This window comes from Oxyura jamaicensis, chromosome Z (assembly GCF_011077185.1).
Source record: "Oxyura jamaicensis isolate SHBP4307 breed ruddy duck chromosome Z, BPBGC_Ojam_1.0, whole genome shotgun sequence".
Lineage (NCBI taxonomy): Eukaryota > Metazoa > Chordata > Aves > Anseriformes > Anatidae > Oxyura > Oxyura jamaicensis.
In genome coordinates this window covers 74,776,625-74,790,984 of record NC_048926.1, presented here as the reverse complement: position 1 = coordinate 74,790,984, position 14,360 = coordinate 74,776,625, and the positions used below count along the sequence as shown (strand labels likewise).

At 44.4% G+C, this 14,360-nt stretch overlaps 1 protein-coding gene across 3 annotated transcripts in view; it reads left to right on the top strand.

Annotated features, from left to right (window-relative positions):
• Positions 1-4,369: 4,369 nt before the first annotated feature.
• Positions 4,370-14,360, top strand: part of SVEP1 (sushi, von Willebrand factor type A, EGF and pentraxin domain containing 1) — a 124,960-nt gene continuing 114,969 nt past the window's right edge. For all 3 annotated transcript variants that reach the window (XM_035310327.1, XM_035310326.1, XM_035310329.1), the window contains exon 1: positions 4,370-4,953. In XM_035310327.1, coding sequence (XP_035166218.1) covers positions 4,456-4,953 — 498 coding nt within the window. In that variant the 5' untranslated portion in view covers positions 4,370-4,455. The remainder of the gene's footprint in view (positions 4,954-14,360) is intronic.

The following is a 14,360-nucleotide window of genomic DNA, read 5'->3' as shown; positions in this document are numbered from 1 at the left end:
TCCATGTGTATTTATTCATATTCTGTTTGAGCCAAAGACTGGGGCCTAAAATGTCAAAAAAATCACTCAGTTGTTATTTCCTAGCTTTGGTACTTCAGTACTGAATGTAAAATACATCCTGATCTCTCCTCCATACTCCTTTTTAGCACTACAACTAAAAAAATATCTGATGGTCAGGAAGTGCTGAGGCAGCATGTGCCAGCAACACATCCTACTGCAGGGAACTAAAGGGCAGACTATGCTCTGCAAGACCACATTCCTGCCTGCTCTTTGTCATAGTTTGGGGACGGCAAATGAAAACCATAACTAGGGCTGTAGGTACTAAGCCACTGGCAGCAGTGCAGTTCTGGGAGGGGAAGGTTCAGAGGTGAGGAGAGAATTCACCTCCCTGCATTCAGGAGCTGGACCTGATCTCTCTTCCCTTCCTCCCAAAGGAACAAGAGGAAGGAGGAGGAAGCAACTTCAGAGTTCCTTCTTTGTCTTCCTCCTCCTTTCCCAGAATGGCTCTGCTGCTCTCATACACACCAGGAAGATGCTGGACACCACCTCTCAGTGACTGCCTCAGGGCACTTCTCCTGTTACTGAGTTAACAGTGCCCCAGCAGGCAAATTTCAGAGGACATCTTCTAAGAACGCAAGTATTTCCCATTTATAAGCAGTATTTCTTCTAGTTTTGCTCCTCCTACGCAGTCTTAAACACCTCCAAGTTGAAGCACTGCCTGGCATCTGCGAGGGAAGTGGATAGTACAGGTTAATCCCATAACCCTGCCTATGGCTGAAATGGAAGGGCGTCTGGCTCTGCTGGCTCCGTATTGTGTGATGTTTCCTCAGATGGATGCTCTGGTGAGCACAAAGAGAGACTTAGGGTAAGCTTAAGTAACATCAGGTTCTTATTTCTGTTCTAAAACTGACATTATCTCTAGCTTAGATAAAATTTAGAATGCTGCGAGTTCCCTGCAGAGGACTTAATGTTTCAGTTGCGGCTGTTTCCACTGTGGCATGAAGTCACTCACTAACAGAACACCATTGCAGTAAAAACAAAAGTGACCTGCATTCCTCCAAAAATTGTAGGGTATGTGATACTGTGGTGTTGCCTCTGCAGGCACAAATTCTGTGTGGGTTGAACACAGGGATGTATTCCGTCCAGCTGTATTTGGGGGAACATGAAGGGGGAGGAATATAATGCTTTCTTTCTCCATATTTGGAAAGATGCTTGGCCATGTTTCATTGAGTAATTCAACCAAAAAGCTATTTGGCTAAAGGACAGCAGTCCTCAGACTGTTTGTTTGCAGAAGGGCTTTTAACTGAGGGTAAAGACTTCCCTTTTGTTTAGTAAGCAGGGTGGTGTTAAATGACCATATGATCTTGTGGGGAGACAGCAAAGAATTACTGGAATTCGTGAAGTCTGTGGATTTTATTAAGACAATTAAAGAGATACAGGAATGCAATTGTAAAAGTCGTTGAAGTTCAGCTCTTAAACTTGCCTCGTTGGGAACAGTCAGCCCTCCTTTGTCACATGACAACGGCACTTTAATACCAAGATCTAGCATTTTTCTCATTACCTGCTGTTTTGTAAAGGAATAGAGTCACAGCCCAACACTGCCTTCTCGTGCATGTTGTCACCAGAAGCAATGCAAAACCTGCATTATCTGTTCAGACAGAGAAGCCCAAGACAGATATTCTGACCTTCAGGGACACTTGAAGTGGGAAAAACTCCTTCTGCTCTCCACTTCCCCATCTGCTACAGATCAGCATGAACCAAAGCACAAATAATATGCATGAATACAACAGGGAAAAGACCATCAAAAGCAGAGAGCTTAAGCATATCAACATGGAAAGGATTTGTAAAGAACTGGCAGGCAGGCTTGGAGAAAGCAATTTCATTACAACAGAGATTTCCAGTGGAAATCATGCTTTCAGAAAAGCTTAGTGAACATAGAGTGAACAGAACTCTTGCTGCTTACACACACACAACCTCCTCCATCACCTGTAAGATGACCTTTTCTCTTACAAGCACAACCACTTGGACAAAATACTTTCCTGAGGATATCGGAGGGGGAACCCAAGCTTTTCAAAATTCAGTTTATTCCAGAAATTAATCTCTTTTTCTCTCAGTTCAAATCACGACAGAAATGCACTGGAATACTTTGGACACTGCGTCCTCACTCTTTCCCCCATACAATTTGATTGTGTTTATTACAGATGCTGGTGTTTCACAGTATCACATATTTATTTAGTGTCTCCTCTCTGCATAACAAGGTTGAATCCCAGTGATTTCAAAGGGAATTACCTGTGTCATAAACAAAGGGAGAACACACAAGGAAAGTTTTTCACAGGTTACAGGTCACTGATTTTTTCTGAAGACTTTGAAAAGCTAATTATCCATGTATCTAAAGGAAATTTTCCCTCACCACTTCAATTTTCCTGGATTTTCCTTCATATCAGTACCACGAGAGGGTCTTAGACTTGCATCCCATAAGAGCTTAGCTTTTTTTCACCTATTTACTGATTTTCTACTCTGAACTGACTGTGTGGCAAATATGTTTACATCTTGAACTGATGACTTCACTTTGCTACCCTTATTCATAAGAGCATCTTATACAGCAAACACAGCTTTCAGGTGAACCAGTAAGGGCTTCTGTGTAGAGTGATTGCAGGACCCCTGTGACCAAGGATAATATGCATTTTCAAAAACTGTGTGTGTATCAAGGGTTGATTTATAATTGCCCTGTTATTTGGGGGAGGGAGGTGTCAGTTCTGATGAGATTGATGAGATTGAAGTGAACTGCTGTTGTTTTCACACTCGGTCATTCCCGACTGTGGTCTCTTGTGCTGGCAGTACAGGAGGTGCATATGAAAACTGACCATCAACATGAATCGTTCTTCCTTTGCTAATCATGTTTCCAATTCATCCTCCTTTCCTTTGCTTCTGAGTCCCACAGTGCATTATAAATCTGAATCTGATTAGTGTTACAAAAACATAGGGAAAACAAGGGAACTGACAGTTACCTTGCCAACAAACTAAATTGGCCTAGAGAAAATTACTTGTTGATTATGACCTGAACACTCAGGAGTAACAGGAACACATTACAATCATCCACTTTAGTTAGGAGCACTGTGTAGAAACCACACGTTTCCTCCACTTTCACCTCCTCTTCTTGGCTATACTTTTCCATTCTCCATTCCGGGCTCCGCAGAGACTGACATGGTCTCTAGCCCGGTATAATTTAGTTGAAGCGTGTTTTAAGGCATGCTTAGTGGTGCTACTCAGACCACACTGAATGCAATTGGGGCGACATCTCTTTCATCCTCCAAAGAGTAACGGAGTAAAGCAATTTGCTGTGGGTTTCGGTGGTTGTAGCAACTTCCATCTGCCCCTTTTGAAGACAAGAAGGTTGGTTTTGTGTTACTGCAAGGCAGAGCAGCCCAGGCACGATGCTGCAGACTCGATTCACTATCTGGAAAAAAAGAAAAAAAGAAAAAAAAAAAAAAAAACAACAACAACAACAAAAAGCAAGTTTAACTGATCCACTTCATCATCTGCACACCCTTCAGAACCAAAACTCCTCTCCACATGCCTCTCTAGCAGTGATTGCTATCTCCTCTTCGAGCACTATGTGGCAAAAGTGTACCTAAGAAACATGTTTTTGTGAGGCACTCAGACCACCACTTACATCTAACACCATGCTGGAACCGTGTATCAAATACATCATTTCCCTAATTAAACGGTACCTTCTCTCACATGGTCTCTTGCCATTTGCAGTGGGATCTGAGTGTTGGGGAAAGTCAAAGGAGCAATATTAGGGTATTCCATCGGCAGAAGAGAGGCTGAACAATTCAATTAAATTTAAATGTGGGGTTTGACTTGCAAATGTACCGCTGTTCCTGTGTAATCCACGGCGCTGTTAAGTAGCAACAAAAGTAAGTAAATGCTGAGGGAATGACAGGAAAGTGAGTAAGGGAAGGAAAAATACTGAGGAAGGGAAAGAGCTGAAATGTTTTACCCGGCTAGTCAGCACATTGAGGAGTTGCCGAGTTGCTGATCGGGACAGAGCAGGCTGACGCTGAACCAGCGGCTGAAGGGAACCGAAGCTCACAAGTCCCAGCGCACCTCGCAGCAGCCCGGACAAGGACATTTTCTCAGATAAAACGTGTCGTCCCCCCTGTCCCCCCCCCCCGCGTCGGGGTGTCCCGGAGCTGTGCAGGAGGTCTCTTCGGGAGCTCCATGCTACGGGACGCCATCCACACACACCAAGCACGCCGCCCCGTCCCGTGTCCCCCCCACCCCCGGCACCCATCGGGGCGGTCCGGGGCGGTCCGGGGAGGGAAGACACAGGGGCGGGGGGGATTAAAGGGGCGCGGGTACCTGCTGGGGGCCGCCCTGCGAGGAGGTGTGGCGACAAGGGGGCGATTGGCCGCCCTCCGCCCGAGCCGCCGGCGTCTGCCCGCGCCCGCCATGTGGCCGCTGGTGGCCCTGTGCTGCCTGGGGGGGCTGTCGCTGTCGCTGCCGCAGAGCCCCCGGGCGCCCACCTTCGCCTCGCCGGCCCTGGCCGCCCCTCCAGCGGCGGCGGTGGCAGCGCTGCCCGACACGACGGGGAGCCGCGTGGAGCGGCTGGGCCGCGCCTTCAAGCGCCAGGTGCGGCGCCTGCGGGCGCGCAGCGGGCGGCTGGAGCTGGTCTTCCTGGTGGACGAGTCGTCGAGCGTGGGGCCGGCCAACTTCGCCAGCGAGCTGCGCTTCGTCAAGAAGCTGCTCTCCGACTTCCCCGTCGTGCCCGCGGCCACGCGCGTCGCCATCGTCACCTTCTCCTCGCGCAGCAACGTGGCGCCCCGCGTGGACTACATCTCGCGGCGGCGGCCGCAGCAGCACAAGTGCGCCCTGCTGGGACGCGAGATCCCCGCCATCGCCTACCGCGGCGGCGGCACCTACACCAAGGGCGCCTTCCAGCAGGCGGCGGTGAGCGCCCGTGGGAGGCACGCGGGGTGGTGGGGAGTCGGGGTCTGTCCGTGGTGGGGGTGTGGGGTGTGAGCCTCTCTGTGGGGTGAGTGTGGTCCTCCGTGTGGTGGTGGTGTGGGGGCTTCCGTGTGGTGGTGGCGGGGAGTGGGGTCCTGCCCGTGGTGGGGGTGTGGGGTGGTGTGGGCTTATGTATGTGTGGTGGTGTGGACTTCACTGTGGTGTGAGTGTGGTCCTGCATGTGGTGGTGGTTGGTGGTGGTGCTCTGAAGTGTGGTCTTCCACGTGGTGGTGGTGTGAGGTAGGATCCTCCTTCTGGTGGTGGTGCTGTGGAGAGTGGTCCTGCATGTGGTGGTGTTTTGGCGTGTGGTCTTCCCTGTGGTGGTGATGGAGTGGTGTAAGGTCTTCCCATGTGGTAGAGGTGTGGGGTATGAGCCTCCCTGTGGGGCAAGTGTTTTCCTGTGTGTTCTGGTGGCATATGTCCTGCTGGTGCTGGTGATGCTGTGCAGTGCAGTCCTGCATGTGGTGGTGGTGGTGGAGTGTTGCCTTCCATGTGGTGGTGGCATGTGTCCTGGTCCTGTGTGTGGTGCTGTGGAGGGCATTCCTGCATGTGATGGTGGTGGAGTAGCATAGAGTCTTCCTTGTGATGGTGGTATGGGGCATGGTTCTTGCAGTGGTGGTAATGGAGTATGGTTCTCCATGTGCTGGTGGCATGTGGTCCTCTGTGGAGTGTGGTCCATCCATGTAGTGGTGGTGTTGTGGCATCTGGTTGTGGCATTTGTGGTGGAGGTATAGGGTATGATCCTCCTGGTGGTGGTGGTGGTGTGTGGTCCAGCCTGTGGTGGTGGTGTGGAGTGTGATCCTCTGTGGTAGTATTGTGGAGTGTGGTCTTCCATGTGGTGATAGTGTGGGTTATGATCCTCCAGGTGCAGGGAGGGGGGGGGGAAGAAGGAGGGGGTGTCCTGCATGAGGTGATGGTGGTGGTGTAGCATCTGTTTATACATGTGATGGTGGTATGAGGTCCAGGCTGTGATGGTCATGATGCTCCATGCGGTGGTGGTGTGGAGTGTGGTCCTCCCCGTAGTGGTGGTAGAGTGTGATCCTCCATGCTGTGGTGGCATGTGGTATTGCGTGTGGTGGTGGTGTGGAGTGTGATCCTGTGTGCAGTGACAGTGGTGTGTGATCCTCCATGTATTGATGGTGTGGAGTGTGGTCCTTCATGTGATGGTATGGTGTGTGATCCTGTGTGTGGTGTGGTGTCAAGGTATGCAGAGCTACATGGTGGTGTGGGACATGGCATAGTCTGATCAGGGCAACTTGTCACCATCGTTCCATACTGCCTGCGCTTGCAGCTCCTCTGTTCTCTGCTGCAGTTGCAAATAAACATATGAAATGTGCTCTTTGAAGGAGGGTAGGCTTGGTTTCAGAAGTGACAGAGATACATATGAGACAAGTCTGGCATCTGCCTCCCTTCTTGGCAGTGGGACCCAGTTCCCCGATAGCTGTCAGCAGTCGGGGATGTCTACATACTGTCTGTCACCAGGTGACTATTTCACTTGCTAATGACTGACATAGGTGCCCTCAGGCTGTGTGTTGCCTACCAATAAATAGAAGCATGCCCAGGAACGTTTCCAGGCGCTGAAATGGCAGTGTCTGTGGTGTTGTTACTCAGTCCTACAGCACAAGTGTGGTCAGGGCAGCTTCTGAGCATGTGCTGGCACTTGTGCATGCTGGGGAAGATTCCCAGTAGACACTGGTGGACAGCCAGTCTGCTCTGGAAGCTTTTTTATGAGGGTAGACCGTGCTGTTCCTGGCCATTTGGCCTCTGTGTTCAAGAGCATTCCCAAGCAAGTCCAATTTTTTGGTATTTTTATGTCTAATTTCTGGTAGTGAGCTGTAGCCAATCATCGATTGTATTTATCTTGAAACGTCTTAGGCACTTGTTTGTAGCTGGTGAGCGAGGCTGCAAGATGTCCATCAGTGTTAGGCTTATGAAGCTGGAAACAATTATTCTCTTTTTAATGTTTGGCAGGAGACAGGCAAACCATTTTCCAGTGTGCCCTGAGTTACACGTGGAAAACGTGCTTTAGGAAAAGACATCCCTTTGTTAGATCTTCCATTCTGGAATCAAGATTTCATGCGAATCCATCTCAGGGATGTTGTGTGGAAAAAGTTAATGATACAAGTTAAAAATATTGTTACAAACAAAACATAACTTAAAGAAATGCTGCTTTCTTGGACGTGTACTCCTGACTAATCATACCTTTGAAATGAAATAAACAAAAGTTCAGAAACCTACAATTTATTTTTATGAGCACAGCTAAGCCTTGTGGATACCACAGTGTCGCTGTCATTTTACACTATGGTCCCAGGAGAACATGGGAAGAAGAACATTCACATGATGGCAGAGAGAATTGAGACAGAGTAACACGGTTAAGTTTTGCACGGTTTGCTGACTTTTGGTTGAAGATGCTGTCCTGTGGTTTTGTTCAGTGTGTCTTCTTCTTGTGAGACAAATTGCAGCTTCGGGGAATACTGTCCTTTCTAGGACTCTTCAGAGAATGACTGTTCTATGTTTGAAATACCACTGCTGGAATAAATTTAGAGAAGTATTTTAAGTATTACAAAGTTGGTGTTCCCTATGGACTCTTATATTGCTGTCCTTTGTTCTAACTGTCTTTTGTTAAAATTCTAACTATTTCTTTCTTTCACTTTCCTAAAATGTCACATTTTTATTCTTATACTTAAATGTGGGGTTTCTTCTGCATCTAACCAGAATTCTCGGCTTGTTTTCCAAAACCAAAACCATCTGCAAAGCATGGCAAACTCTTAACAAATAGTTAAGTCTCGTAGTAACAGAAAATTAAGGAAAGTGCATCGCTACTATAATCCTGGCACTTACTCTCCACGGGTAAGGTCTCGAAGTGATTTGCTCATGTCCATGACTGTTCTATGGAAAAATGAGATACAGAGAGAGAGAAATGAACTCTGTAAAGTCATCAGGCCAGTTGGTGGCAGACTTGGGAGTGGGATGTAGTAAATGAACAGGAGCACAATATACTTGATATTTACTATAATAGAACCCGTGGCAGCAACACTCTTCAGTTAACATCCCCTGAATGCAGAGCTACTCAGTTTCACCAAGCATTACACATCCACGCAGCGTCCATCTTCTTCCAAAAAATTAGGGGGTTCCCCTTGGTTCTGCAGTTTTGTATCCTCTTTAGAGGTGCTTTTCAGATAATTTTATTGCAGAGCTTCTGCATTTTGTCAGAGCTGTCCATGTTTACGTGTGGACCACACCTCAACAAAATTCCTACCCAGAAGATAAAAGATGGATCCTATAAGGTACATAGAAATATGTTTCTTCATACCACAACAGACAGCAGCAAGTGACAGTACCCTGATGTAGAAGGCTGAACTACTATCCGTGTTTAATTTTGCAACCCTGTTTGGGATTTCATGTCACACTTGAGCTAGCAAGCATTAGATACGTTTATTGATGTAAAAAAGTCTGGTATTTGTGTTCCTTTTCTCAGCGATGAAGGTGTCAGAGTTTCTGTTGCCATGGTCTTTTTTCCAGAGCTCCCGAGACAGGACTTAATAGCAGGTTTGGGAAAAAAAAAAAAAAAAAATCACATTGTTCTATCTTTAGTTCATCCAAGAGGTTGATCCATTGCAATTACGTGCACCACAGACATCTTACATTAGTTTCAGATTGCAGGAACTTGATGGTATGTTTGTTGTGCTTGCTAGTTAAAGTTCCCCAGTGAAGGAAAGTTTTTCAGGTTTGGATTCTGACCGGTTTAATAACATTTCAAGGTGAGTTTAACTTAGCCATTATCAGTGTTGTGTTCATCTGCACACACACTAGAATGTTTTCGAATATAATTTTACTCTTAAAATTTAGTTTTCTACGTCTGTAGGAAGCACTACTTACACCTTCCTACTAGCTCATAAAGTGTGGTGGCCTCCAGGCTAACCTTCCAGATACTGTAGTTTTTTTCTTCTTTTTATTTGACTACTGACTTCATATTTACAGGTCATAGGTTTGTGATTTAAACTTCGTTTGTAAGCATATAAGGCAGGAGAAGAAAGAACAGTAGGGAAATGGGTATGGAATCCGGGCATTTGGCAAGTATCAGTCAAAACCCCTGTATGCTGCTTCTAAAACTAGATGGTGAGATAGCATCTACTTTGACATAACACAGGGTCTGCTTCAAGCAGTTGGAGTAAATAACAGCTTTGTTGGAGGTACATTTTTCTGTGTCTTGGATTCCCAAGATGTTAGCACTGACTGTGAAATTTAAGATGCTGCAGTCCTCACCTTATGGCTGAAAGCTGTAGATTGAGTAAGACTGAAAATTTATTCAACAATATCATCTATGCAATCAAATAAAATGTGGCTCGTCCTATGTATATGTCTTTCATGATATCTGAAGTAGTTAATATAAAAATGGGGAAAGAGTTGTGGCATGAAGTCATTCAAAATTCAGTTTTAAGATCAACAAAACTTCATTCAAAGGACATCACTGTATGTGGCTTAAGACTCATTTTCTTACTTGTATAGACTGCATGTTAAGAAGAACAGATGTTGAGTTTTAAAACATAATTAGCATAACAAAATATCTGTTAAAGCAGTTATTTAGAGGTATGAACTTAGAGGCAGTCCTTCCTGTAATGTGTATGTAACCAGAAATAGTGTAAGGAAGGGGAAGAAACTAAACTCATTTATTCAAAACTCTTGGCTCCAGTTTTTCTTGTCATAAGTTGATGGGACAGCACAATCCACTTGGAGCAGATGTTAAGCAGATTGCTTTCTGCATTCTGGAACACTGCAGGGCTGTTGCGACAGTGGGGAAATAGCTGAAGCGGAAATGAAGAAAGTATAAGCAGGCTTGAGGAAGCAGTGCTGCTGATGTTGAAGGGATGCATCTAAAGTCCAAAGAGCTCCCTTTAGTGTGAAGTGCTGAATTTCCCAGATGTAGGTACCCAACACTCCCTGTTCCAAAACCTCAGCACCCTACAGGATTACATGAAAGAGTGTTTCATTTGGAGCTTCTGATCCTGAGAGGTAACCAGTACCAACAGCACCCATTGCACCCTGGGGGAGCATTCTGTGTTTCTTCCCAGATCAACCAAGAAATAGAAATGGGACCATCATACTGGAGCAGGAATTTAATGGTATGTCCTCAGTGCCCAAGAGTTTAACCATAGTCACAGTTGCAAGTGTGCTAGCAGAAAAAAGAGGACTCTGTCTTTATAGCTGTACAATTTATATGGCCTGAAGCTGCACTGATTTTTATGGGCTAAAAAAGATAAAAATGTTTTAAACTCCTCCACGTAGCAGCCTTTTGACAAGATAATAATAGCTGCTTCTGAGACAGGCCATGGTCTGTCTTCCAATGTAAGTAAAATGGCGATTCTTCAAAACTGGACTTGGAAGTTGTAGGTTGCAGTCTTCTTGAGCTTAAGTCAGAGGTTACGTACCCATAGCCACCCCTAAATAGACAAGTGAATTGTTCTACGCATCTGGGCAAAACACTAGCTGAGAAAAGCTCTTGGTTGTTGCTCTGTATTGTGAGAATTGTTAGATTAAAAAGCTGGGCATTTTGCTTTTGTAGTTCAGCTATGCTCCACTGAAGTCAGTAGTATATGTAAGTGGAAGGTCTGCCACAACACCTACAGACTCAAGTGACGCATTTTCTATTTCTGATTGCAGCTGGTCTTTAAAAATAAAATCTGGCTTTTGTATCTAACCTGATCTTGAGGGAGCGTGACAAACAGACAACCAGTATGACAGATTCAGTATTCTGTTATCGTCCAATTAACAAACATGAAAAAAATGACCCTCAAAAGAATGTAAGCACATATTAATTTAGGATAAACAAATTTAATGCTTATTTAATGCTTGTTTAAATATGCGATGGTTGGTTTGTTTCTTCTATATGTCAGAAGCACGAAAGCACAAAATGCAGCATTGTTAACCACTAAGAACAGTTGGCCTACAATTTCAATGCATTTTCAGGTTCAGTACCTCATTTTGAAATTAAAGATTGCTGAAATCAAGAGAAATTTGAAAAAAAAAAAAAGTCTCATAACTGGTATATATTTTTTTATTTGGAAAAAAATATCATCTCATTGAGAAGACTTGCATTTAGAGTCATGTAAGTTGTCATTTCACAAAAAGAAATGTGCTTACAGATTTTTATTCCTACAACCTCTTCATAATTAGCAGATGATAATGAGAGAGCAGGAGATCTGATCTATCTTGGGCATGGTCCTCTAAACGTCAGATGGTGGCTTTGGTCAGATGGAGCTGACAAACTATTTGACAGCAGTGGGCCTCTGTGAGTCCTGAAACAGCCTTGGAGTTAAAGGTTACAGTGAAAACTACAGAAGTCAACCTGTTTTACCTCTGTGGCCACCTTTGAAATTGCTGAGCTGGTTGTTAACAATTATTGAGCAAACTGGGAGTGCTGTTCCCATCAGCCAGCATTACGCTCAGCTCTAAATCACCACTTCTAATCATTGTGGTGTTTGTGAAAAGTACTTGTCCCGCATACTGCAGTCTTGTGTATGTTTTGCTCACAAGATTAATACAGCAGGGTCAGAGTCAGGACACACATCTGTACACTGTTCATTGTCTTTGAGCCTAGCCTGAAATGAGCCTACCTTAGAAATTCATGAAATAATTACATTTTTCTCTGCTTTATTGTCCAGGACTGGCAAAAAGATCTAGGTTTGACATCATTTATGAAGATAAGTGGAGTTATCTGGTGGAAACCTACTTGTTCGAAATTGGTCTGTTTCTGCTCCCAGAATTGCGTTTGGTTCTGTATAACCAAAAGCATGTGGTTTGGAAGTCTGGTATTTAGCAGGCTAGACATTTCTATCTTCCCTTTAAGTTAAGCGTAATCTGTTTTCAAAATGTTAGTCTCAAAGAAGCACTGGAGGATACTGCTACCTACCCTTTTGCTTCGTCAGTTCTTCAAGGTGGAGATGAGTTGATCAGTGTGAGGTACAGAAGAGTAGCAGCCTGATTTCCAGCACAGACTGAAGCACCTCAGCCTGTGAGTCTGACAGCCTGACAGAGACCTCCCGCAGGGCCATTCCCACCAGCAGCACCTCCGTACAGCATTTCTAGCTGAAGCTCTTTATTCCAGCATCTCCCTCTCCGTTGGGTATACAGGCAGCTGCAGGTGCATAGATAGACCATGTAGCTCCAGACTCCGAACTGAAGTAAACGCCTGCTTCCTCTCCCTTATTCTCCAAGATCTTTCCCCTCCAGCATCCCTAAAAGCAATAAACTTCTTAGTTCTGATCAAAAGCAAAAAAATACTCCGGAGCATTCTTCAGTTCTTCATTGCTTTTCAAAGAATTGTATTTCATGGCATGAAAAAATCCTTTACCAGTCTCTTTAATGCTTTGAACTGCATGCCCTTCCAAATTGCAGTTCTTTTGTCTTTGAATATACTCCAAAAGGATGTTAATGCAAGTATTAGGGGTAACTAACAGTGATGCAAAATGTTACATATAAATTAATTGTTATCAAATTGAGTGGTTTGCAGTACTTTCATGGAGCATCTGTGGCTTACTAAAACCTGTCCTGAAAGTGTGAAAGTTTCCGTCTACCCTTACACTTCTGCACAGCTCTTGGCCTAGAAATTTTCTTACACAACTTTCTCTGAGAATGGCACACCAGTCCACAAAAGAACTTGAAGTCCCCTTTTTCTTTGATTTTCAGGTGCTCATTGTGGCATGTTGTTTGGTTTTTGCTTGGTGCATTGCTATGAGTTCGGGCAGTGGTACTCAAATATGTTTGTGGTTATAGACAGCAGAAAGAAAAACTTTGAAGTCATGTGAGCACATCGGTTTTTACTAGTTTCCAGTTAACTGTTTCCTGAGTATCCTTCATAGAGTTTTAAGGCTGAAAAGACCCTTATGGGTATATCATTTCATCCCTCCTTTAATTGCCTAGAGTGCTTTGTGACTTCCATTTCTAAAGAGTACCTCTTGGTGATGCTGCGATAGGGTAGAGTTGAATGATGAGCTGATGCTTTCTGACTTTCTCATCTGCTTTGAATAGGAGATTGCATGCACTTGAAGCCTTTCAGAAGCAAAGAAACTGTTACAGTATTTCAGAGAGGTCCTAGGGGACCATGCAAATAGCCAATTTTAGTAATGACATGGATTTTGCTGAGGTGGTGCATATTAGTCATCTGAAGTCTGCTTTTTGTTTCTGTGAGAGACCCTTTCATTTTTACCTATTCCACCAGTGTTGGTCTATTCTAGTCTTGTTGATGCTCTTGAATTACATGCTAAGCATAAAAAAACAAAGTCAGAGAAGTACTGCTTTCTTTAAAAAAGTGGGCAACCGTAGGAGAATGTTCTCATCTCAGGCCAAAGAAGGGTGTTCTCTCTTGTTGCTGGGTCAGTACCACCAGGGAGTTGGGCACTACCAGAGCAGAAAGGCAGAGTCATTAGTTACAGCCTAGTACCACAAAGCCTCTAGACATTTCCTGGTGCAACAACATAACCAGGTAGAGGATAGGTAGGAAACATGAGATATTGCAGAAATTGGCACAAGTCGCATTGATACAATAGCAGCAGTAACAGGACAATGAAATAAACCTTTCATTGCTATAGCATCTGGATTATCTTTTCATAAATGTTTCAAGAATAGATTACTTTTTCTGAGAAAACCATTTTCTGTCCTTTTCTCTCAGAGACTTTGCTGGAGTGTCCTGATACTCAGTACCCTGTGATGCCTGCTCCTTTAGAGTTGGCACCTTCACAGATAAATTAGTTTTAGCACATGCTTTTCTCCAGAGACACAAAGCCAAACCAGAAACATTACTAAGTGTTTTGTTCCTAGGATAGGAAAGGCATTATAATTTTGAAGAGGTCAAGGGGAAAAAAGTTGTTTTATTTATAATACATTTCCCAGCCTTACGAAAGGTCTTTCAAGCAAAATACATCATTTTTAGCGGTACTTCCTGACATGAACCTCCACATTAACATTCTGTTTGTAATACATTTTACATGTTCTGTGGCACATTTTTAGCCTCTCTCCTCTAGCTCCATTTGTTACTGGAATTTGAAAGTTAAATTTTACAAGCAGGACAGAAGAATGCCTGTGGCTCGGAATTTTCTCACTGTCCTAGCTACAGAAATTAAAAGCAGTGTTGCTCTTTAAGAGCAGTGGCAACCTTTTTCCTCACATGAAGCATGTCCTTGACAAAATCTGAAAGATGTTCTGTTAACAGAGAGATGAGGTTGGGAATGTTGAGAATGAGAATTACTATTTGCCAATTGTTATTGTCTGTCTTCCTGCTTCCCGGAGGTTGTCTTGGTAGAAAGACCACGGGTATCTAGATCACCATAACTGGAGTGCTGAAATTCTCAAGC